The sequence below is a fragment of the Varanus komodoensis genome, unplaced genomic scaffold (genome assembly GCF_004798865.1).
Source record: "Varanus komodoensis strain SLA01 unplaced genomic scaffold, ASM479886v1 scaffold2, whole genome shotgun sequence".
In the NCBI taxonomy this organism is placed as follows: Eukaryota; Metazoa; Chordata; class Lepidosauria; order Squamata; family Varanidae; genus Varanus; species Varanus komodoensis.
Genome location: NW_025335568.1, coordinates 22,815,191 through 22,841,081, shown reverse-complemented (window position 1 = coordinate 22,841,081; position 25,891 = coordinate 22,815,191). Strand labels below are relative to the sequence as shown.

General features: G+C 39.9%; 1 protein-coding gene across 1 annotated transcript in view; it reads left to right on the top strand.

Moving 5' to 3' along the window:
- The window catches only part of COL25A1 (collagen type XXV alpha 1 chain), a 321,936-nt gene that overhangs the window by 242,640 nt on the left and 53,405 nt on the right, over positions 1-25,891 (top strand). Inside the window, exons 8-17 of the mRNA XM_044428504.1 lie at positions 2,007-2,078; positions 3,333-3,440; positions 4,462-4,497; positions 9,229-9,255; positions 11,879-11,923; positions 19,529-19,573; positions 22,277-22,303; positions 23,174-23,218; positions 25,646-25,678; positions 25,825-25,860. Coding sequence (XP_044284439.1) covers positions 2,007-2,078; positions 3,333-3,440; positions 4,462-4,497; positions 9,229-9,255; positions 11,879-11,923; positions 19,529-19,573; positions 22,277-22,303; positions 23,174-23,218; positions 25,646-25,678; positions 25,825-25,860 — 474 coding nt within the window. The remainder of the gene's footprint in view (positions 1-2,006; positions 2,079-3,332; positions 3,441-4,461; positions 4,498-9,228; positions 9,256-11,878; positions 11,924-19,528; positions 19,574-22,276; positions 22,304-23,173; positions 23,219-25,645; positions 25,679-25,824; positions 25,861-25,891) is intronic.

Below are 25,891 nucleotides of genomic sequence, written 5' to 3'. Positions count from 1 at the left end.
GGAGTGGTCAGCCAAAGTTAATGGAGTTATATGAGCAAATTATAGGAAAGGATGGAATTACTTTTTAAAATATCTTAAAGAAGAGGTTTCTTCTCCTGAGAATTGGTTTTAAGAAAAATACACATTTAAAAAATATTTTCCAGAAAAAATAGGCTTTGCTATTTACACTGACCTCAGCAGGTAGAGGAGATAGAAAGAAAAATGCAGCAGCATCTGATTGGATAAAAGCTCAGGGCTTTCTGTATAATAATTTGCCCTGTAGATTATCGGAGTACATTTCAACCATATTGCAAAGGTTGCTGGCCTTTGCTTAGAGAACTGTTCTCTAATCCACCTATCACCCTCAATCTTCCAGTACTGGAAAGACGTAAGACATTGGTGCAAAATTCTTCTCTTGGATCTGATAACCTTTTCTGTTGATGTAAAAGTATTCCAATATAACAGTGAGGTAACCACTGTAGGATGTGAGAGATGAAATTAGTTCTGGGCATAGTAAATGTTGGCCCCAAGATATTTTTTTTAACATGGTTCAAATCTAGCAATGGTTTTATGTTCAATATATCATTGTATGTATATATATGGTCAGTTTGTGTACTTTGTGTTGCATGGTAAAGAGAACCTTCTAAATGCAGTGAAAGTATCTGTCAATTCAGAAGTGTTTGTCCACATAAATCTATAGACAGAACATGCCCTTGAATGGTTTTTTCCCCCAACCTGGGCTTCCCAGAATAGTTGGTCTACACCTGCCATCATCGCTAACCATTGGCCATGCTGGCTGATGTTGTGGTTTGTAGTCCATCAACACCTGAAGCCCTCAGGTTAGAAAAGCCTGCTCTAAAAGAAGGTGTCTTCCTCCTGCATTGATTAATAAACTAAATACTAATACATTTCACAGACTTGTTACCTGCAAAAATGTTTTATATTTCATGACCATATTCTGTCCGGGAGCTCTCCGTATATGTACGAAAGAAAAGGAAATCTCTAACCTGCCATCTTTGGCAGCAAATCTGAGGACAGAGATAAGAGCCTACTAAATTTCATGTCTGTTATTAAACTGTTGTTCTGTGTGACGTTTTGTGTTGTGTTATTTCGGTGCTGTGTGTGTGTGTGTGTCCCTAGGGTCTGCCTGGCTTCCCTACAGTTGCTGCCCTTCACAGTAATCAGATCCTCACCATCAAGGTTTGTGGATGACATGTACCAACTGGCCAGCCTTTCCTTATTGGTGTAGAAGTGCCATGAATACTTAGCTTGCCTTAGGGAGCTGGTCATTCCACTGTATGCATCATGGGCCCAATTGTCACTGTACTTACTCTTCCAATGCTGTTGTTTTGCCCTGGGTTGAGGCTGTATGCTACTTCGTTCTTGCACTCTTGAAGAGCATTGAATTTTTCAGGAAAAAATGATCTTACTGTGATTTGCTTGTAAAAGGCTCCCAACAATGCATATTTTCATCAAATGCATCCGTCTCAAATCCTGAATGATAAATGAATCAGTTTATTTCACCCTTGTGGTTTCATGGTTGCCACATATACTTTGAATGATTCAAGAATTGAGCAGAAATTATTCAAGTCATGCACGGACCAGCAAACTCAGGTATGCCATTTTAATGGCACAATTCTTCACGGCACAATATGCTGTTTGGAAAGTCTGACTAAAGCTGAACTGGTGCTTTGTCTCTTGGAATCTTTGCTCATGAACCAGAATAAAAGTGTTCACTGAGGAAAATTAAAAATCACAGTTAGAAGAGTCGTCCTGGCTTGTGTTGTCTTTAATTTCATTAAGTGATAAGCAATGAAGATGCTACCTCCTATCTTCTAAATTTATATGGTCACTCTTTTAAAACAAGGCATAGATTCTTTTGGCAGACACAAGCACCAGTTGGTTATCATATTTGCCACTGCAAGTCTAATGTGTACATTTCTATTTCTTTCTTGGGGCCTTCTGATGTCTATTCTTCAACTCTTTCACCTCTGAACTTCAACCTTTGACTTCACCTGCCTGATCAGATGGTGTTTCCTAAAATCAATCATGGGTTTCTCTCTGCTGATCAGCAGCTCATTAAACGCCGCCTCATTAAGGTAGTGCTTAATCTCTCTCTGCACCTTTTGCCCTGCTTTTGCTTGCAGCTGATTGCTGAATTGTAAATATTGCTGAGCCACACAGTTGTTAATGAAATGAATTTTTGTTTTTTGGAAAAAGCTAGATAAAACTGCACCAAGCTTCAGTATAAACTGCATAATTAATTTTATCAACTGTTTTCTACTAGCTTTTTACTGGAAACTGGACAAACCTTACTATTTTTGAAGGGGTGATTGTGATTTAACAGTTCATTACCCAGCTAGATTAAATTATTGCAATGTGGATATATTGAAGCTGTAAATGTTGTTTCTCAATTGTCACTATAAAATAACTGCTAAAAAGACATTAAATTTATTGCTATTTGATTTGTAGCTTGAAAAGTACTGTGCAGCTTTTCAGCAAGGTGGTTATATTTCAGTGCCCTCTTAGAACTCAGTCAGTGTTCGGTTGCTGAGTCTCATGAACCAGTTTTGTAAGCTGCCATAAAAGTTTTACAGCCTCTACATAAGTCTAATCATTCACCCTTTAATACAAATATGGCAAACCAGTAAACATTGCCCCCTCTGCAGAAATGTGTCAGCAGAGTTTTGAAGTAACCCTTTATGAAGAGTATTCAAGGGCAGAATCAAGCTTCACAGCTGTGCTCAACCTAGCTTGGGTCAGTGTACTTGGACACACTTCCTCAGCTGCTCTCTGGGACCAAGGGGCCCTTCTGTTGGATTGTGTCCTGCACATGTAAAAGGGCTCCACTGAGAACATCATCTCTTCTAGGCCTGGTCTGTGGATTGGCTTGGATTCTGTCAATGGATCCAAATCCTTGGGTGCCATCTCAATCAAGCAGTCAGCTTTCATCTTCAGAGACAACCTGAGCACATTGCAATAATCCAAACAGGGTGTTAGAAAAACATGGACAACTGAAGCCAAATCCCAGCTTCAAAGGAAAATCCACGAGGATCCACTCATAGTGTCAATAACTTTTAGAGGGATGGAAAGTCTAAATTCAGTTCCCTCTCTTGTCCATACAGGTGACTGGTGCTATGTTGTGCTATCAAAGATGACAGCAGTTCATCCTGATGTGTGTTAAGCTTGTATACATAACTGAAAGATACTTGAATCACAAATATGTTTGGATGTTTTGTCCTTTTATGAACTCTTCCCTTGAAAATTGGCTCTTTTCCATTATCCTAAGTTTTGTGCAACTGCTAAGATCTGCAAGCTGTCTACTAATGCTAATTTTACTGGTTGGTGTTCAGGGTGATCAAGGACAAGCTGGACCCCCTGGGCCTCCTGGGCCTCCAGGTCCAAGGGGCCCTCCTGGAGATACTGGCAAAGATGGCCCCCGAGGAATGCCTGGGGTACCGGTGAGTCAGTCATCAGATACATTAACATTATGGACTTAGAATTATTTTATCTGATTGGGAAATTATCTTCACTTTATCAGTGGAAAAAAATATGCTGGGATATGGAATGTTACCTGCATAAACTGTGGATATGCAGTGAGGGCCAAAATAATACTTAGATGTCCTGTTTATCTGCTTTCAGTAAAGAAGTCAGTTTATCTGACTTTCTGAATAATGTTATATTGTTGTCTCACATTCATTGTACAGGATAGCAGCTTTGCAATCATGGCAAAAATATTTCTACAGCTCTTCAATTTTAATATCCTTAAAATTAACCTGCACTTTAATGTTATTTCTATTTCCTGAACAATAACTAACACTAAGATGAAATCATAAACCAGAAAATAATTGAAGAAAAGCACTGAAAGCCATTCTAGTTTTTTTTCTTCCTTTCTTTAATTCTTCTAGTTGAACAGTATTGTATTCTTTGAGTAATCTTGGCTCATGAAAATGTTTCTTTTTTAAATGGTGAAGATAAATAAATATACTTATGAATTTTCAAGATTTTTAATTTTCTTTTCCAGAGTTCATGACTGTTGTTTGAAATCCTAGCTCCTTATAATACCTTTCCTGCTAAATTTGTATATTTATTATTACGTAGCCCACAAAACCCGAGGCGCCATACACAACCTTCAGCCAAGTGAGGACGAGAACCTGGATCTCCAGAATGCCAGGGCAGTAATTCAGATTATCAGCATAGTCTAGCATCTTGCTTCTCACTGTAGCCAACCCAATGCCTCTGGGAAACCTACAAGGAGGGCATGAAGGAAATAACCTTTCCTGCTGTCGTTCCCCATTATCTGATATTCAGTGCTTTAGTGCCTTGTGAACACTGGAGTAGCATATAGGCTTTTTTATAGCTAATAATCATTGATAGACTTATTCTTCAAAATGTCCAGTCCAGTCTGCTTCTAATATCTGAGTAGACTAATAGCCATCACCACCAAATGGCACTGATGTCAGTTAATCTTTTGTATTTAAGGGAGAGCCAGGAAAACCAGGTGAACAAGGTTTGGTGGTAAGTCCTCCTTTCTCCAATTAATACGGGCAATCTATAAGAACTTGTGCATTTACCTTTTCCCACACATATCCTTGGGCTACCAGGTACATAGTTCCAGCTGCAAAGCCCATCAGAGTTCAAAGGTGAATCATTTGGCAAAATCAATAAGGTAACAGAATTCTTTGTTTATACACATAATTTTAAAAAGTTGGAACCATCTTGTGCTACCTACCAACAGGAAAAGGCTTTTATTTGTCTTTTTCTCTCCCAAAACCTTTTATTTTCATGTAGGGTGCACTCAATTCATCTGTTTGCTTCAGAAGTATATTCTTTTGTTGGTCCTGTGCAAGGCCCATGTGTAAATCTTCCCATCTGTACTTGCTGGACCGGGACATATATTTGTGTTTCCATGGTGTTTGGTCTCCACAGTGATTCTCATTAAAGAGCTCACTCTATTTTTCTGCCATGTGGACAGGACTGCAAGAAAACCTAGTGGTTGCTGTTTGTGAGACACTGAAGGTTTATGTTCAAACAGTCACATATTCATCAATAGACATAACACAAATAAATGAACTTTATGCCTGGCGATAGTGACACATGCGTTGGTGGCTTCCCGACTTGACTTCTGTAACGCACTCTACGCGCTCTATGTGGGGCTGCCCTTGAAGACGGTCCGGGTACTTCAGTTGGTTCAAAATAGAGCTGCCAGGCTGCTGACGGGGACTGGGCGTTATGTTCACATGACTCCAGTCCTCCGTCAGCTTCACTGGCTTCCCATTGAAGTCTGGGCCCAATTCAAGGTGTTGGTGATGACCTATAAAGCCCTAAACGGCTTGGTTCCTGGTTACCTGAAGGAGCGCTTACGTCCATATATGCCCGCCCTCCCCCTGAGATCTGCGGGAGAGGCCCTTCTCCAGGAACCCTCCGTGAAGGAAATTAGGAGGATAGGTACTCGGAGGAGGGCTTTCTCTGCGGTGGCGCCCAATCTATGGAATGCACTTCCCAGAGAGGTCCTCCTAGCGCCGTTGTTATTTGATTTTAGGTGCCAGGCGAAGACCTTTTTATTCAAATGTCATTTTAACTGTTAATAGTATTTATTTATTTTATTCTTTGGCGAGGGCGACTTAATTTATACTGTTAATTTATATTATTTTAATGAAGTTTATTTGTGTCTGTGATCCGCCCCGAGGCTTCGGTGAATGGGGCAGCATAGAAGTTTACTAGATAGATAGATAGATAGATAGATAGATAGATAGATAGATAGAACATGGGAGGAGCTCTGTTTAAGCAAACTACCCATCTGGTCTGATGTTCTGCTTCTCACAGTGACTGACCAATGCCTCTAGGAAACCCACCATCAGAGAACAATAATCTCAGTGTTTCTGACAGTGGTCACATTTTCTTACAGGCATGCAAAGTTTATTTATTTATTTATTTATTTAGAAAATTTCTATGCCGCCCCATTTGCCGAAGCCTCGGGGCGGCTCACAACATAAATCAATTAAAATAATATAAATTAACAATATAAAATAAGTTAACAATATAAAATAGGTCACCCTGGCCAACGAATAAAATAAATAAATACTATTAACAGTTAAAATGATATTTGAATAAAAAGATCGCCTGGCGCCTAAAAACAAATAATGACGGCGCCAGGCAGACCTCTCTAGGGAGCGCATTCCATAGATTGGGCACCAGCGCAGAGAAAGCCCTCCTCCAGGTACTTTGCCTCCTAATGTCTTTCACGGAGGGTTCCCGGAGAAGGGCCTCTCCCGCTGATCTCAAGGGGCAGGTGGGCATATATGGACGTAAGCGCTCCTTCGGGTAACCAGGACCCAAGCCGTTTAGGGCTTTATAGGTCATCACCAACACCTTGAATTGGGCCTGGACTTCAGTGGGGAGCCAGTGAAGCTGACGGATGACTGGAGTCATGTCAGCAGAATGCCCAGTCCCCATCAGCAGCCTGGCAGCTCTATTCTGCACCCATGTTCCACAGTAAAATATGGCATAAGTGCCTATAGTGGAACCATAACACAGTGACATGCTCTGCCTGTAAACCCATCTCCTATTCATGTCAACATTCCTAGCGCAAAACTACTGGTTATTATGCAGCACAGATGTGATGTGCATGCTTTGTTCAGCTACCCAGTAAAGTTTTCTTCTTTGCTATATTAATAGCTAGCATCCCATTGTTCTCCCTGAGAGCCTGTTGAAAGGTAGGGCAGGAGAGACAGTCATAAATAGATCATGACCTGATCATCTGCAAAGGCTCTCTGGCTTGGAGTGGTAGACCTTCCCTGCACTCCCTGCCATGGGACAAATCCCTCCAAGCAGCATGGCTGCTGTTTGGCCTAACTCAATGAGCTGGAAGTTTGCAGGGCAAGGAGCACTTGTCAGTATGAATAAATTGTGAAAAGTAGTTTTGAGAGAGGTTTTAATTGCAACTGGCATATCCAAGCACAAATGCTGGAGGCTGCCACTTTGCAGAAAAAGTGATACAGTGTGTGATTCATATGATGCAAGCACTCAGCCAAAACAAAAAATAGGAGAAGGGAGGAAAGGAAGAACGAAGGAAGGATACAGGAATCTAGTGATATTTTAAATACTGATCTAAATTATTACAACTCCTTAAAAGCCTTAATTGTATATGATCCATTATTTTTCCAGACTGACACATAATTATGCAGTATAATTACTTTGCAATTATAGATGTGACCAATATGTAATTTACTACAAGCAAATTGCTTGCCTGTTTGACAAGGCATATTCTGGTATTTGAATCTGCACCCTCTCATTTGTCTTGGAAGATATGCAAGTCATCAAGGGCCATGCCCTGTGGAGGCTTGGAGGACACAGACATATAAAAGCATCCAGTCTGACCTTTTGTAGCCTATTCAGTCATCGTAGCTCCTCTTGTGGATGTAGAAACATGGCTTAAAGGAAGGTGAAAGTCACATTGACCTGGTTTACAAATAATTCTGACCTATGGTTCATTTAACCCATTGTTTAATCCTTTGATGGTCTACACAAGGTTTTTCCCCTCAATCCTTGGGTTGCCTATTTCTGTCCTCCTTCACCCCTTTATCCTAAATTCCTTTGCAATGCTGTAGCACTGGCATGTTGAGGGGCTACCATTCTTGCCCACTGTCTCTGTCCTAATTTGGTCATAATGGCAGCATATTAAACTATGCCAAATATCTTGTTGCATGGAAGCTGCTTCCAATTTTAATAATCAGCCTTTAGTCAACCCAGTTGTAGGTTACTGTGTGATGTGTAAACCCAGACACTATGGCCTGGGTTGAGTGTAGGTTGTCACTGAACTGTGGGTTACTGTTGAACTGTAGCTTGTTATACATGTGCGCTGCACTATGGTTTTAGTATGAGCTCTTAATCACAAACAAGGCAGAGTTCACAAGCCAAACAATAAATCATGGACTGATTTTCTGTTCATGGTTAACAACCCATAGTGAGGCATAGTGCTAACATACTGCAGGGTTTGCACGTAATGATGTATAAACATCGATCCACAATTCAGTGACAGACCCATATTCAAGCCATATTCAACTGGATTGTCAATATATGTGGACCAGCTGTATGGAATATTCATGGATTAAACAACTCAAAGTCAATCTATGCTTAGTTTTTAGGTCAAAACCAGCTTGTTTAACCCAAAATAATATATAGCATCTGGATTCTCATATCACACAATAATCTAGCATTAGACCTGATAATAATAACCTAGCATTCATTATACAAAGCCAAAGTGGCTCCCACACAGCACACAATCTGACAAATTATGAGTTAACTGATCTACAGTTTGCTGCTGCTCTGTGTTAACAGGGCTGTAGGTATGAAGAAACAGCCCATGAACAACCCACAGTTCTCAGTTCAAATGTAATGACAACTCATGATTTAAAAAATGCAAAGCACACAACCAAATAACAAACAATTTCTTGTTTTCTGAGTTGTCTGTGGTTGACCATGGTTTGCACATCATGACAAATTCGAGAATTCAGAAGTTAACATTAAGTGGAAAGCAGGATATCCTGCCCACATAGAGTACAGGTTAATAGTCCACCTTGCAGCTGGAGAGGCAAGCATATATCGTCACATGACCACCACAGTGCATCTTGGTCCAAACCTTTGTTTTACTTTCAAGGAACAGTAAGATGTGAAGGAAGACATATCTGTGTTGGTGGGCCTTCTGTGTTGGTGAACCCAACCTACTTTCCATTAGTTTTCAGGTCTGCAAATTATGTGACAAATTGTATAGGCCACTTAGATTTTTAAAATAATGTTCCTTCCATTTTATTTACCAAGTATTGCACCTTCCAACCATTTAGAATTTCAAGCTGCAGGTTATTTTGTGCTAGGAAAACATGTTCCTTCACTAAGTGTATGAATCATGTAGCAGAAACACAAACTTGCTTTTTAGCAGGTATTAGAAGTAGAAAAGCCTTTCTCAAAGAGTGACAGATTTGTGGGTATCAGTAGAAGCAAAGATGGAATGGAAGATTAACATGGAAGCAGGGAAGAAATGGAATCTTTCAGTCTATAGTTAATGCTAAGGAGAAGAGAAAAACATCCTTTGTACATTTCCAAGAGAAAGGTTCACTTTTCCTTGATGTGCAAAACATCAGCTGTTTTTGGCCCAGTGTAGGAAAGTTTGCACAATGGGGCATTTTAATTGGTCATTTAAACTTAAATTGGCTGTATTATTATGCTAATTGAATTGTTTTCCCTTTTCAGGGACCTCAGGGGCCTCCGGGACAAAAGGTATAGTATAAACAATCCTGTGAAAGTGATTATACTTACTAGTGCGAAATTGCAAGCTATAGCAACTGAAGAGTTTTAGCTACTGTAACCATATTGAAGCAGTTAGTTTAGTCTGTGGATTCTGTTTTCCCAAAATACAGCCACATAATAGTGATGTAAAATACCTAATTCCCCTATTCCCATTTATAGGAAACTCAAACAATGCCGAGCCAGACTTGTTTGCTATCCATCTGCTGAACTTGTAGGTTGAAAAAGGTTGCTATAATGTTCTTACTTAAAACACTACTACAATGATGAAACCAAACTCCAAACATTGTGGGAAGTGCAGCTAAGGTTTCAAGTGGGAGACATGGTCTTATTCAAGTAGATCACTGCCATATGACCAAAAAATACCAAGAGAAACAAAGGATTCTAGGTGTTGCTGATAAATTGTGCTTGGTGGCTGGCCAGTGTCTTCCTATTTCTATTGTAACCCGAGAGCTGACTTCCTGTGATTACTTCCGATATTACTTACACTCATCAGGGTTGACAGCTAAAGCATGATAGAGTGAACCCACAATTTATGGACTGTGGCATTAGATCAATACAAAATATGTAGGAATAAAAACATTCTGAATGTTTTTTTTCCTCAGACAACTAACTTAAATTTCCCTCTCAAAAAATATACCTGAGCCAACTTTTTAAAAGGTTGTTTTTTTTTTTTTTAAGATAAGGTATTTTTACTTTTGGAAAGACAGGTGTTTCATAAAAGGTTAGTGTTCAAGAAGGAACTAAAGGAAATGGAAAAGAAGAATTAGTAGAATCACAGGTGGGAAAACTGTTTCCAAGTCACAGGCAGAACTTTTTGAAAGTCACCATCATTACCAAATAAATAACTGATAATATAATACCAGTTTGTGGGGTTGCAGTTAATATGGTGTGGATTGCTGCATGTCCCGTGAGAGAGAGCAGGCTTTAAAATTGCTCTAATCAATTTATTGCCACATTTGATTTATATCTAGGAACAAGGTGAAAATACTACAAGGTATTCCATTTGGTGAACATGATTTAAATTTTTATCTTGGAAGGATGACGAGAAGTTCAACAATTACTATATGATAAGTTACCACGCTGTAAAGACAGTGCATCCAATATTTTAGGATTTGCTTCCTTTATTGTATTATGCCTTATAATATTACTTATATGGGTAAGATGAAATAAATAAATAAATTTATTTGAGTCAGTCTTCCTAAAGGGGAATGTAGTTATTAGGGGTTTGTAAAACCCTTGCAACAAGTCCAGGCTAATGATAAGTGTTATTCCTGGGAACTTTTCCATCCCTTCCTTTTTCCTTTGTAACAAGTTTCCCTTTGGAGCAGATGTTCAATCGCAGATGGCACTGTAAGATAAATTGTTTAGAAATAAAAATAAATTTCAGCTTTTGGTTTACCTTTCCTCTAAAGCCTACTGGCGTGCTGCTGCATACTGCACGGCTGTTTTCTTGACTTCTCTAGCTGTCACTGAGTATGTGTGAAAGTCCCCAAAGCATTCAACATGTACCAGTTCATAGGGATGGTAACAGGAACATTGTTCATAGCATTGCAAATGCTGGCTGTTGGGAGTTATTCTTCAAAATACATATTATTGAATGACAAATCTGTCATTTTCAGTCTTCTATAGAAATGTCAGTGATGCATGCATAATATTCAATGCAGCTGGATTAATAAAATAATTCTAGGAAATTTATGAAATTCCTGAAATTAAATAAAACCTAAATATATTAAAAAGCTATTACAAACTCAGGTGTTTTTTTAAACTTTCTGGTATACATCAATAACTAAAAATATTACATTTATATTCCACTTTTCTGCTAAACTTGGCACTCAAGGGCAGTTCTGCAGTAAAGTACAAATAAAACCCAATCTCAATTAAAACATAGAAAAACACCCTGGCCAGTAAGGATTGCAGCCATAAGCACTGCATTTACTTTGAGATATTGTATGACCTCCTTGCTATGCTTTGCTAAAAGCCAAATGTGTGGATTTCCAAATTAAAAACACCACAATAAAAAGAAATTGCCAGGAAACAGGCCAGCAACTAATGAAGCACGTAACACACTTGTGACTGGCCCCATTCCGCTGGCCTGACAGAGCATCCTGGACCAGCTGAAATTTCTCAACAGTTTTCAGAGTAGGCTTGTACAGGATATGTTTAGCAACTCATTTTGGGATGCCACCAAGTCAATTCTATACCATATCAGACATCACCACAAATGGGCACAGCTGGCTCATTTATCTGACTTCGCATTGACAAAATCTGAGCATCCAGGTTTAAGGCTGAATCCAGGAATATCTTTAAACTACAAACCTGAATCTGCAAGAAGATTGTAAGCTTGTCCCGTACATTCACTTGCCTGATCCGGCTTTCAATTAACCAGAAAAATTAACCAGATGAAATGTTTCAATGAATGCAGATTTAGAACTGATGGACCAAACAGCGCAATCCTATGCATACTTGCTCAGACATTCACAGTGAGACTTGAAATATGTATAGGATTACAGGCTGAAGCATTGTATTTACTTTAAGATATTGTATGTTCTGCATGACACATTTTGTTAAAAGCCAAGTATGTGGTTTTCCACAGGGCTCTTTTGGTGCACCTGGAGTTCCAGGAATGGATGGACAACAGGTGAGTTACACATAGTTCTCTACTCTATTTTTGTTGTAATTATAGTGCAGTCCTTAGTTAGCATGGGAATGCATTCTTAGCATATTTTTCTCACCCAGTTTATCAAGATATATTCTTTTCTAGTGAAAAATAAACAAAAAGAAAATTGCAAAATTGGTTTGCACAGTTAATTTATTGGATAAGAAAGCAAAAATGATAAACACTGTGATTCTAAAACAGTAAATAGTGGCTGTTTCATTAATATAAATACAATTGAAAAAATGGGACTTAAGAAATGCAATAATATTTTTACTATGATCAGCAGCCTACATTCAGCATCTTCCTAAAACTGTAGGGGTAATTCTACATTAGCACTATATACTTTTAAGCATTGAGAAGTTGCTGCACATCTATAGTTCCTATAAACATTAACCTTTTATCAAACTTTGGGGGAAAAAATCTGGACTGGATATATTGCGGTAGAGTCATTGGGCTTATTAAAGCACAATCTATCACATGTAAAAATATTATTACATAAATATATAGAATATCATGCCAAAAAAGTTAACATCATTTAAAAGAATACTTTCTGATGTCACAATTTATGTCCCCTGCTGAGTGATTCTTGACTAATATCAAGCCAATATTTAAGGCACCATGATTATCGAGTTAATTTGAATAACATTTAAAACACAGTCCTAAGCAATTGTTACTCAGCAGATAGAGGGCTCTGAGAGCAGAGTCTTCAGACTAACCGTGGGGAGTCTGTTGGGTTTTCCCACCTCGAGTCCCTGTACTGCAGCCCACTTTCTTTTTTCCCTAAGCCTGATTCATGCAGGGTGTTTGCATGGCCATCCAGCAGAAAGCAAGTCCACAAAGCTGGCTTATGTACGTGCTTTCTGCGGCCCATTTCCCCGTTGTGCAAGTAGAGTACTGCTTCTACACACACACCTTGTAGGCTTTGTGTACTTTAGGCATGAATAATTCAGCACAAAGAAGGGGTCTGCTAACATTCCTGAGCGTTCACAACTTGGCTTACTTCCTAAACCAGAGATGACTCTGAGAAAGAAGTCTAGCAAGTGCAAGAGAGTTGGATTCCAACCAGATCTTCCCATACCAGCTCCATCTATCCTTGTCCTTATGCCAAGTGCCAGGCAGGACAGGAGAAGGATGCATCAGCCAGGCAAGCTGCTTAGTCCCAACAAGAGGGTGGGACACAAGTGACAAACTCCATATGCTTAGTTAAACATTTCATCTTGCAGTGATTGCCCACTCCCAAAAGCTGCCAGAGGATCAGGGGCCTTCTAGAGAAGTATCTTACATGTGTTTGAGGATTGCATGATAATTGTCCAGCTTCCATGAGCACCCAAAAGAGATTTAAAGGCAGGCCTAAGTATCTCTGGATCTCCTTTAAAAATGGACTTTCCATTTTGCATTTTCTCTCTTTATCTGATTAAATCTTTCTAAGCCATTGCCTGTCAAATATTTTGCTAATTCTAGAACAAGAACATCTAACTTCCTGATTCCATATATTTATCCTCAATCCTGTATGCTCTTTACATGTATTCAGATCTGTTTCACTGTTACATTTAAATATAATCTCATTTGAGAGATATACATATGCATTATCAGGAGAAACAGATATGAGTTCACAACAATTAGGGTTCCCCCCCCTAAAAGCCCACTTGTACTATGTGTAGCTCAGAGTAAAGAAAAAGATAAATCATAGCTAATTTTTAATCTGCATAGACAAATCCTTCATAGAGTATTTTAATTTTATTTCTTGAATGATAGAAGAAAATTTGATCTAGAAGAGAATACAGGTATACTAATTACAGACCTGAATTCTACAGCAAACTCTTGGATTCAGGTGGAAATTTGTTCATATTTCATTTATAATAGAAGTATTTTTAAATTTTTCTATCAGTTGTTTAATAATGGAGCACTTCTTTGAGCTCAGAACATCTGAGCTTGACAGATATAGAGTTCCAGTGGATTTAAGGACTTAAATCAGACTTCACAGTTCAATACTGGGCAGAATTTTAATGGGACCTACTAGAATCCACTAGTATAAGAGGCCAGGAAGTTTCCCGAGACTTGTCTTTCATACCAACATAATTGCACTTAGAGGCATTGGCACAGGCTGCAGATGTGGACTGAGCCATCCCATTCAGCCTTGCCCCTGGGAACACTGTGATCTGAAGGACAATATCTTTTGGGAGTAAGAAGGATGGCTGCATGGGGTGCTCCTTCTCAAGGAGTGCTGGCTGGGTTCCAGGGGAATCAGATTCAGAATGTGAAGCAGGACGGTGGCGAGCCTGGGAATGTGGGCCACGTCAAGACTCTGAGATGATGGAGGTACTTATCTCAAGGCCAGATTCCACATACGGACAGGCAGCTCCTGGGATTAATTGGGATGCATAGCTGGCAGGAGGTCAGGAGCAAGGGAGTTCCCTAGACATATGCCAGACAGCCCCAGCCCTGGACCCCATGATGCTGCATCAGCAGAAGAGAGCAACCCAAATAGAGGATTGGTGCACGCAGGGGAGACGTGCTCGCTTTCAGAATGCCCCTCCCAAAGGGGCAGCGCCCAGGCACACTCATAAGGAGAACTCCTGGAGATAATTACTAGATTGGGTTCAACAAGCTGCTCTGTGCTTGCTCAGAGATTAATTCTGGGTGTTTTGTGCATTTGGGTCAATAGAGAATGCTTTGCAAGGAAAATGGCCTGTGGCCTTTGAACGCACGAACCACGGCTTCCAAAAATATCCATGAAGAAACACTTTCAAACAAGTAGTTCTTGCCACACAATATCACTGCACCCATGGTCCAGATCACTCCACGTGGAGCTATTTGCTCTGCAAGCATCCCTCTGTAGTATATAACACGATTGCATCGGCGGAGCAAAAGAAGGGAGGTGTTGCCAAGTGGATGGTCACAGCCCCCTTTCGCTCACATCCACTATACAATTCAGTGGATCAGCTGCAGTGGCTGCAGCTGGCAACATTGGTTTGGAAGGCACACAACTAGCTGAATGATGGCTTTCATTCAGATTTGCAGTTTTGAAAAACAAAAGAAAGATGATGATTAAAAATACATTGTTTCTTCTTATTTTCCCTTGGAAAATTAAACTTTTAACTACTGCATTCTCAAAAACATGGGCCCCAGGTCTATCTTGGGACTGTATGTCTGAATGTTTCCTTTCCCTTGAACAAGAAGCGACAACTAGTGCCTTCTCACATGCTGCATAGACTACAAGGAAAGGATCAGGACCATAACTTATACTTTCATAGAAGAGTTAATAATGTTTTCACACAGGTGTTCTTTTCAAACATTAGGCTTCTGTGTCTGGCAGCAGCCTAGCACTTCTTGGCAACTTTTTCCTGCCAGAATGTTAATCCTTCAGATAGGATAGTAAGCCAAGGTTCTGCCAGTTTAGTGAAATGCAGAGTATTGTTATGCAAGAAGTGATGTCAAATGAAGCCGAAGCTGGGATAACTTTAGTGCCTGGCTTAATTCTTCCATTGTCCATTAAAGCTGCCTGTTGGTCTGCCATCTCAGAGCAGAGTTAAAGCCTTTTGAGGAATCAATGTTTGCATTTTCAAAAATAGGTTCTATGAGCAGAAGCTGAAGTTGCTGTGGGATGCTTGCTTGAGTGTCTGGCCTTAGCCTTACAGGATTTTTTGGTATTTACAATAGGGCTAGGATGCAAACAGAAGGTGCAAACAGAAGGAGCTTAAGAAGACACATAGATGAATAACTTAAAGCTGTATTCTGGAAGTGTCCCATGGAGTTCAATATGAGGAGCTCTGTCAGTGATTTGAGGATATGGCAAAAGAATGATGTATCTCTAGTAAAAAGTTGCTGTTGAACTTGTACTGGATGAGACAGGAAAGGTGGCCAATTTAAAAGACCAACAAGAGTTTTTGATATGGTTAGAATGACTAATAGGACAATATGAGTTATGAGAGGTTCTTAAATATGTCTATGTATGTAGATTAAAATGCTTTTGTATAATATTAGCTGAACAAAATGAGAAAAGTACATGCATTCCCTAGAAATTGGAGCTGCATTTGGTTCTCTGCTTGTCCAGTAATGTGTGAAGAGAGATTTCATTGCATTCCAAATTCTTTAGAATGCATCTGGTTCTGTGTATAACATATGCCACTGCATATTGTTCTAATGCTGTACGCTGGAGATGCAAAACAAAAACTGTTGCACTTTACAACTGAGTACTTTTGCAGTCAGCTATGATGCCAGGTTAACGTCCTGGACATAGACTGAGGAAAACATGAAATTCAAATCCTTAATCAGTCACACACTTGACTGGGTAAACTTGGGCTTGACACAGTCATTCAATCTAGAACAACTCACAAGATTGCTGTGAAAAAACGAATGAGAAAGTTTCACTAAATATCAGTGTGACATAAGTAAAAGCAAATAAGCCTATGCATATGAAAACAGTGTTGCTACTGTAGATTCCTTCCACTTTGGTGGCTTGCTATGTGCAACATTTTGGTCTCAATCATAGTATCAGCATTAGCACCAGGAAGTTAACTATGGTTCTTCCACCTCACTGACATCCTGACTTCCCAAAAAGGTCTAGCTCTAGCTTGGAGATTTCCTTGCGCTGCATATTTTCCATTAACAATGAAAAAAGCTTCTGCAAAGCACAAACCCTGTTTGGCTCACATGCAGATATAGGTGAGATCCTAAACACGTTACTCCATCTTTGCATTTTTATAGACTGACAAGAAAATGTATGACTATGCACACCATTTTGCCTTCGAGTGTTTCAGCATGCTGCATACTGAACATTACAGGCCATTTTCTAATTAAACATGGATAGAACTACACACTTAAAGAGTATGCATGGAGCTCTACTCACACAACAATTCCATGTTTAGTAAAAAGGTGGAAGTGAGGAGTGGGATAAATGCCCAGAGGCCTATCTCAGTTCCCACTTATTCAATTATCCTCCAGATACAACCTATACATATCCAGCTTCTACACGTTTAAGTTTCTTCTCTGTGACCTGGGATGTTTCTTCTTGTTCTCTCACAGTTCCAGTTCATTTTTTAGCATGCAGTCACTGGGCTGGATCTACACAAATGCCCTTAGGTTTCAGTGAAATCAATCTGTAGGTTAGTCAGATTTAAAATTCTGACATATCTATAGTACAATTAACTAACTTGGTCAGAATCAAGCCCACTGACTGCAGTTCTAATATGTGAACAAGGTTCTGATTTCCCTTGGAATAAATTCACAAGCCACCAAACTATTTCCGTTCTTTTAAAATGTACCGATAGATTTACATCATGTGGTGACCATGGCCCTTTTCAGTGTTTATTTCTTTGTGTTGGTTCAGCAAATAATATTTCTTATTTAGTGTTATTTATTAACTGGATAAAGTCTTTCCTTTCTCCCTTCCCTTAGAAGAACATTATTCTTTTTGTTACTTGTGCATAAATCAAGCTGCATAAACGGCAGTTTATTAAAGTAGAAATCAAAAGAGAGAAACACCAGTGCAAATTCTCAGACAGGTTTTGTGGGCCATCTGAGTATTGTTGAAAGAACCTCTCACTTTCACTTGGTGAGTGGGCAGAGAGAGGTTTTCAACTTTAAAACAAATAATGTAATGTTTCAGGCAGGTGGGGAGAATAGATGAAAGCAAATTGAAAAGAAGTAATTCAACACTGGTTTGAAATGCAACTCGGGGCGGGTGGGCAGAAAAGATATCTAAAGGACCACTTTCTGCTGTTCTTGTCTAGCTAATGCAGCTTACAGTCGAACCAGCATGTTTTGGTTGGAGAAGGGATGGCATGGAGAGGCTATTCTGTTTTCTCAGTCATAAAATTTATTGCATTCTACTGAGTGAAAATGCTTAGGGGGATATAATCAGCTGCTACAAAAAAAGTGTGGCATTTCATAGGAACTGTGTGAAACATGCTGTCACTGGTGGTTTGACCTCAGGATACTCTCTTTCCCACTTAGAAAGTGAGGTCAGCTGCACATGGAGGGAAATAGTTTGAGTGTTCTTAATGCAGCCTTCACGTGTAGCCTACAACTTCATTGAAATCTGAGATTCACCACTCTCATTTTAAAAACTCATTTTCAGAGTTAGAAATTAACCTGGAAACATGATAGAAGCATGTTCTTTAGAATTCAGGAACCAGAACACTAGTGGGGAAAGAAGCCCGACTACACTTTTTGTTTTTAAAATGTGTTATTCCTATGCTTACTTTATTTTAACAGGATATCTGATTCAGTGTTTTTGCCATAGCTTTACTGTTCTACTTTCATTGATGTCATAATGAATTCTAACCTGTGTGTTGGTAGAGGACTCTAATATACAGGCAGCGCCTGTCCCCAGTTCTTTTTCTTTTACAAACACAGCAGAGGTGCAGCTAGGTAATTTTAAACTCTGAGCTTCATGGTCTTATGAAAGCCTCTCTTTAGAGGCTTGTATGCATTTCCTGCTCAATGCTAAAAGAGCAAATGCACTGTACTTAGAAGTCCTCAGGTTCACTTTACAGCAATTGCAGTTAAGGCTGGTAAACCCAGCAGAAGCTATGCCAGTCGTGTTGTCCATGGGAAGGCAATGTGTTTGCTTCCGGACAACTTTCATCACACCCGGAAGGTTCCCTATTCTTTCCACATTTCTGTTGGTGCTGAATACTGTGGATTCAATGGAGTTGTTTAATTTATTTAGAATTTTTGTATGCCATCCCATTCGCATGAGCCTCGGGATGGCTTACATACAAGAAACAAACACAATACAAAAAGTGCACATAAAATCCAGATTCAAATCACCCTGGCTGCAATTTAAAAAACCGATAGATGATATTAAAAATTGTTAAAATATTGTTTATTATTTATTTATGTATTTATTTATTAAAACATTTCTATGCCGCCCCATTCTCCAAAGCCTCGGGGCAGCTCACAACATTAGGTTAAAATACAAGAAATAAATAAAAAGGTCTTAGCCTGGTGCCGAAAAACAAATAACGTTGGCACCAGGCGGACCTCTCTGGGGAGCGCATTCCATAGATGGGGCACCACCGCAGAGAAAGCCCTCCTCCGGGTACTTAGCCTCCTAATGTCTTTCACGGAGGGTACCCGGAGGAGGGCCTCTGCTGCCGATCTCAGGGGGTGGGAGGGCAAATATGGAGATGGAGCTAATGAGGTGGAGCTCTGACCCCACATCTGCCCTGTACTGAGTTCTTCAGGCAAATTACTTGTCTTTTGCTATCTTTCCCATGGTAGCCATTTTGTGATGGTGCATGGGACAGTTTTTTTTAGATTGCTAAATGTGCTTTGAGTTCGAAAAAGTTCCCCACCCCTAATGAAAGACAGTACTGAGTTAGATAAAACTTTATTCTGATTTGTATCTGACATTTTCCTCCCTTCCTTCTTAAGATAGTCAAGGCACACTTGCCATGCATTTTATGACAAAACATTTCTATAAAATGTTGAAAGAGAGTTGTGAATAAAATTTATGCGCGTCATATCATAATTTCAGCCTGCGGGTCATTTCACAAAGAATGTTTTCAAGGTTTGTCTGTCAAGGATCCAATGGATTCTGCTGTCACAGTAGAATATAATTGTCCATTTATGTTATTTTAGGGTGAACCTGGTATAATGGGAGAAAGAGGAGCTCCTGGACTCAAGGTTAGTAGAGAAAAGTACTTTCTTTATATCTTGTGTACCTTCATGGACAATGATAAACTAAGAGATATTGGACAGTACCCAAAGCTGCTTGTTCATATCCAATGGCACAGTAGGAAGCTAGCACTTCCTAAAGCAATCCTGGAAACAAACTGAGAGAGTAATTTCTGAATTTGGACAGATCACTGAAATTCCTCTTTGTGACCTCACTCACTTGTTTTCGGTTGCCTTAAGAATTGCTTTCATCTTATTGTGCTAGCGGAGAGTTCCACTGACACATGGGCAGATTTAGATACTGAATTAAAAGCCACCCATGCAGCTTCGTGATGGGGTACGAACCTGAACTGTAATCTTAAACTGCCATACTCAGCTCTCATTGCCATTCTGTACAACAATTTGCATGCATACATGCAGACAGAATAAATGTTTTGCTTTCAGATTTTGCATTTTACCTTTGTATTCATAGTTAATGTTAATTCATGAGTTAATTCATACTGTGAAAGGGGGGCTTTTAAAACAAGCATACATTTTACAATAAATGTCTATTTGTTTCACATACCCACTATTTATTTGAGTTTGTACTTCATTGGTAGGGAAATTCTACTTTCCTAGCTCTCATGAACAAACTGCGGAAATGTTATTTTGTAGCTGATGCATATATTTTCTAAGGTTTAATGGTGTTGCTGTACTTTCTCTGGTTGTATCAGCCAAGCCAGTGTCTCTCAAAATCCACATCTGCCCTTCAGAAGCATTTGCATGTCTTATTGCTATTGACAGCTAATCCTGTAAAATGTTAAAGAATGACAGCCTTGTCCTTTGTCCATCAGGAAAGAACACAGGGCTTTGGGGAAGAGTAATTTCTCACTTTAGAATCCCATTGATGACACTTAATGCTTAATTAGTTTCCAGAGCTATATATTTTGGAACTCCAGATGAATCAATAGCCATAAAATAGGATTTGAATGAGCTATAGTGGTTAAGCTTCCACAAGATGAGCTGTCAGGGCCAAGTTGACAGAACTGAAAGGAGGCTTGCCAATGTGCTAATTTGTCAAGTGGCCAGTCATTTAAAGAGCAACAAGTCTAAACTCTTCTGCGAATATGTATCTGTCTGCCAGATTCTAAGCACAGAAAAAGCCATTGTGATCTGTAGGCCACCTCTGACTGCAGCTTTGAGATTCCCACCCATATATTCACCCCCCACGCCTTTGTTTCATGGCTAATTTTGAAGTGTGGGAGCTCACCATAGCATAATGCCCAATTGATTAGAATCAGCATGGCTGCAACCCTATACCCATAGTTAACCCCCATTAAACCAGGGGGTTTAATGCTTGCTTCAAATTGCATAGGTTCAACCTACAAAACAAGCTGAGCTTTAACTAAAGATATTCAGACAGCTGAAATGCATTTAAGAAACCAAACAATCTTGCAAAGATGAGCTACCATTTGAACTGCTAAAGTGAAGTAGGAAACCCAGCAAAGAGGAAGAAAGAAGAATCAAGACTCTGCTTGGATACTTTTCTTATTATATGATGTCCTATATGCAAAATCTGTCTCAAGCAATCACAAAACCTGAAGGCTTTCCCATCACCTCATTCATTTGCCGGAGTAAGGAAGATCCATTAAGGAACCTGATGTTCCAGTGGATGATGTCACCATGCCTGCATTGGGAGTGGAATCCAGGGGCTGCACACTCCAGCAATTTCCTGTACTATACCATTGAACCTCCACAGTACAAAGTATCCTTCTAGCTCTAGCCATCATGCTGTCTAGCCATGCCTAGTCAAGCTTGATCATACAGTCAAATACAGTACATTACTTGTTTTGGCCAGAATTTGGAAGATACCATATGCCTGTCTGAGAGCCAGTGTGGCGTACGTAGTGGTTAAGAGCGTGGGACTGGGACTCAGGCGATCTGGGTCCGAGTCCCCACTCGGCCATGGAGCCCACTGGGTGACTTTGGGTCAGTCTCAGGCTCTCAGCCCAACCTACCTCACACGGTTGTTGTTGTGGGGATAAGATGGAGGAGGAGAATGATGTCAGCTGCCTTGAGCCCTTTGTAGGAAAAAGGCAGGATATAAATCGGGGGGAAAATTAAAGTGGGGGCAGAATGATCCTGAGGACATCTAGAAATAGTCTAGATTTCGATCCCCACATTAGAAAATTGCTCTGACATTCTAGCAGGAAATCTGTGCTGAGATTCCCCTGCTCACCCCCTACCCTGCCACAGGCAGTGTGAAAAGAACCTTGCTGAGTCTTTCCCTGACATCAGAGAAAGGGCTCATTGGGTGTTCCAGAGGGTAGGAGACCAGAATTACCAAGATATTGCTTCCCCTGCCAGCACCCTGGATTCCCTCCCTCCTCCTTTGGAGTGCTGCACTCAGCCAGAATCAGTCATCTAGCTGTTTTGAGGAGGAGAAGGAGCATCCCTCCAGTGCTGCATAGGATGCCTGCAATGCTCCCGGTTCAGAAAGATGTGGAACTGCATCCTAAATATGACAATTTAAAGTAGATCAGTTTTTAATTTGGCGTATTTGCCAAGCTCAGTAAATATAGGTTCTCCAACCAGATGCCTTCCTGTTGTTTTCCTCTAACATGTACAGCACTGCCTTTTAGAGTTATTTTAATGACTGGCTACCTCCACTGAATCTGTCTTTTGAAAGCATTTATGAACTGAAGTTTTCGTTCTATCTTTCAATTAAATTAGGGTGATCTTGGGCAGCAGGGAGAAAAGGTGAGCTCTGTGTTTTCTTTACAAATCATATACAAACCCCATCCCCAGAAACAAAGTGTCCTTTTTGCTCCCTTGCTTCTCAAAATGCCAGGATGCTTTCGGCCACCCATTATACTCCATTACACTCTTCCAACATCCGCCCCAGATTTTTTGTGGCAGGGGCACTGGGCTATAGCTTCCCTCCATTGTAATTTTCTAAGAATGCTTTTAGGCTCTTTATTCTTAGAAATAAAGATGGAGTGGTGCTGGAGGCTAGCACTTTATTTTCCAGCATGCTGGTCTAGCAGTTGTTGTCATTTTAATTAAAAAATCAGCAGGATCAGGGGACCTGGTGGGTGCTAAGGGAGATGCACATGGGCACCACATGGAGAATCCCTGGTCTAGAAGCTTAGCTAAACCCAGCACTTTTTTAGTTAAATGATACTCAGTTATTAATACTTTAGTGAATGATAATATTCCTCTTATGCAATCTCTTTTTCATTCTTCATATTCTTTGGCTAGATTTGATTATTACAGACAATGATAGCATGATTTTTCCCCTAACCAGTACAACACTAAGTTCTTATTCACATATGCTTCAATTTTCATCATCTGTAATTTTCTATGGTCTGATGCTATAATTTTCTTTAAAACTGTCAAACATAACGTAATTGGTAAAAATTCTATTCTATTCTCTTTTAAGGATTTATATTGTATTTTACATTTTAACTGTTTCATGGTATCTTAATATTCCATATACGGTCCACCTAGGAAACATTAGTTATTGGGCAGATTAAAAATACAATATAAATATTTTTATGTGGGATGTAGTGGGAAGCAGCTAGAGAGTAAAATCATACTATAACTATTTTATCATTTCTTTAAATTTAGGGGGATACAGGAGAGAATGGACCCAAAGGAGACACAGGAGAAAAGGTAGTGCCAATTTTTTAAACTACTCCAGCAGAAAGATAGAAAGCGTGCACCTGCTGCATGAAGCCTGGCCTAGGGTTAAACCATAGGATCTAACTCTGGGCTGTCTCTCCTCCAACAAGGCAAAATTTCAAGCTTGCACACAATGCTGAACAAGCTCTGGAGCTTTCTTAGCCATTCCCGTTTGCCGTCGGTGTGATCAGGCCCTGTGCACCAACTCATTTCACTAACTCTCGCACTTCCTTACAAAAGCCCAAGGTTAAAAAGGCGCTTGTGGTTCCTGTGGTAGACAAACCAGACCAATCACTCCAACTTCCAAATAAATGATCCCCCGATCTAGTACAGCTGAATTTCACAGCTGTCTCTCTGAAAACAATACGTCTCTTTGTTTGTGTATATGTTGGTAATGTTGGGTCTATGACACTGATGGACCACATGAAGTGGATTCTACACATACGTCTATTTTTTAAAATCTTCCCAATTCTCTGGCAAATTCACATGTCAAGGTAAGCCATCTTGTGGAAAAAGTCATGGAGGATCGGTCACAAAATACTCCACAGTAGGTCCTCTTCCACTTGGGAGATCTTGGGAGCACATCTCCCAAAAGCCTTTGCAGCAGTGCCCATCTGGTATTTTTCTTCAGGACCCTCCCTGCTCTGATCGCTACTCCTTTCATTCACCACTTTTTCTTAATTATCTTTTGGTGTTTCAAGAGTTAGCAAATGTTTTTATAATTTTTAAAATTATTTTTCTCTTCTTGCACAAGTACACATTTTCTCCTGTCTGACTAGTGTAAGCTTGTCTAGTCATTTTTCTTGTATGTTTCAGCTGTCAAAGGGAGCAGCAAACTGGATATTAATAAGGCAAGGCTGCATATAGGCTCATTTGCAGACAGTTGTGAAGGACCAAGGGAGAAATAATAGTAACCCAGTTTTGACCCGCGATTCAGAGGCACCAGAAATAGGTGGGGAAGGTGAGACCAGTACAGGCACCAGAGTGTGGGAATAATATCTCCTCCTTGACAATGTAATCCTCCTGCTTTTAAGTGTTTCTATGACACTTCTCAGCATCCATTCAACATTTTGCTGAATCTTCAGGAGATCCAGAAAGGAGAGATATTGCTCCCCATTTTTTGCAGCAAAAAACGGGTGGCGAGCATGTGATAGTTACTACAAAGTGCTGTTCAGGCATTGGTGATGGACAGACACTAGCCAGTAAGGCGGACGCAGCACTGGTGAAATCATGAGGAGACCCACAGACCTTTTCCCACTCTTGCCAAGCTGCCCTGTAGCTAGTCCAGCAATCTAATTAAATACTTTCTGAAGATAAACTTCTTTGGCAGATCTTAATTTGAGATAAATAGATGTTTACAGGCTTCTTTCAAGCTGAGCCTTATTAATTTAGACATTTGGAAACACAAAGCCTGACTCTGTCATGAGAGGTGTTTTTAAGGAAATAATTTATTTTACTAAATAGCAATTATTACCTTGCAACTGATAAGAAGACATGAAGCAGTTTCTTTTCTTCAATTTTTTCTGTTTGGTGTAAGACATTAAAATGAATATGTTACAATGCAATGTAAAGCCACACAGATTTTTTTTATCTCTTTCCGGACTTGTTCATTTCCCCTGTTCATCTTTGCTCCTGTCATCATGGAGTGTTTCTGAGCATAGTGTTTTCCCCACATTATCAGATAAATTCTCTCCTGCAGATCTGCTGGCTAGGATGGAGTGGAGGCACTCCACTCCACTACTGGCCTGGCTGAGAGAAGTCCTGTCAGCAGGATAGCAGCAGTGCCCACAGTCAAGGCCCCTGTTATGCCCTGGAAAGATCTGTGGACAGCAATCTCGCACATCGTTGCATTGTGTTTCTACTGGCCGTAGGTTCCAAAGCAGGCCATGGTGGAGGCAGATTGGAGGCCCTTTTTCTTCTATGATGCCCCAGGAATGGGCTTAATGCCTTAGGCTGGGGTGGGCGTTTCTCCTCCTGTGGGAAGCCACAGGAGGGCACTTGGGAGAAATGCTGGAGAGAGCAATGGCGGTAAGTCCATCCTTATCAGCATGAACTGGAAGGATTTTGGAAGTAGAAGATGATCCACTTTTCACATCTCTACTCCCTCACTTAGAACTGCTCTGTATATTATTTCTCACTTTTATATTCTGCCTTCCTCAAGGAGCTCAAGGTAGCACACATGTTCCTGTGTGCTAGCTGGGCTACAATATAGTGATTGGGAAAAGTGTTGCACATCTCAGCTGAAGGGGGATTTTGTGCCTAGGGCACCTGTTCCATTAACTGCATCTCGATGACCTGAGACTACAGAAGCTGAGTGTTACCAATAAAATATTTCATTATGTTTGTTTGCTAGAACTGTAAATTCTCCAATTTTCACATATGATTATTGTTTCTGGATTTTATTATTTCATTATCCAGGGTGATCCTGGATCTTCTGCTGCTGGAATTAAGGTAATGTAGAAATGATAATTCCTGTGCAAGAGGTCAATACAAACTTATTTTATTGCATTTTATTTCTTTCCCTTAACCCATCTCTACCAATTTATTTTATAATTTTCTTGTTTGTGTTTGCTTTTTTAATTGTTCCTGTGTCTTAGGGGGAACCTGGAGAATCAGGTCGACCAGGACAAAAGGTAATTAACTTTTTAAAGTAGTTAATCTATG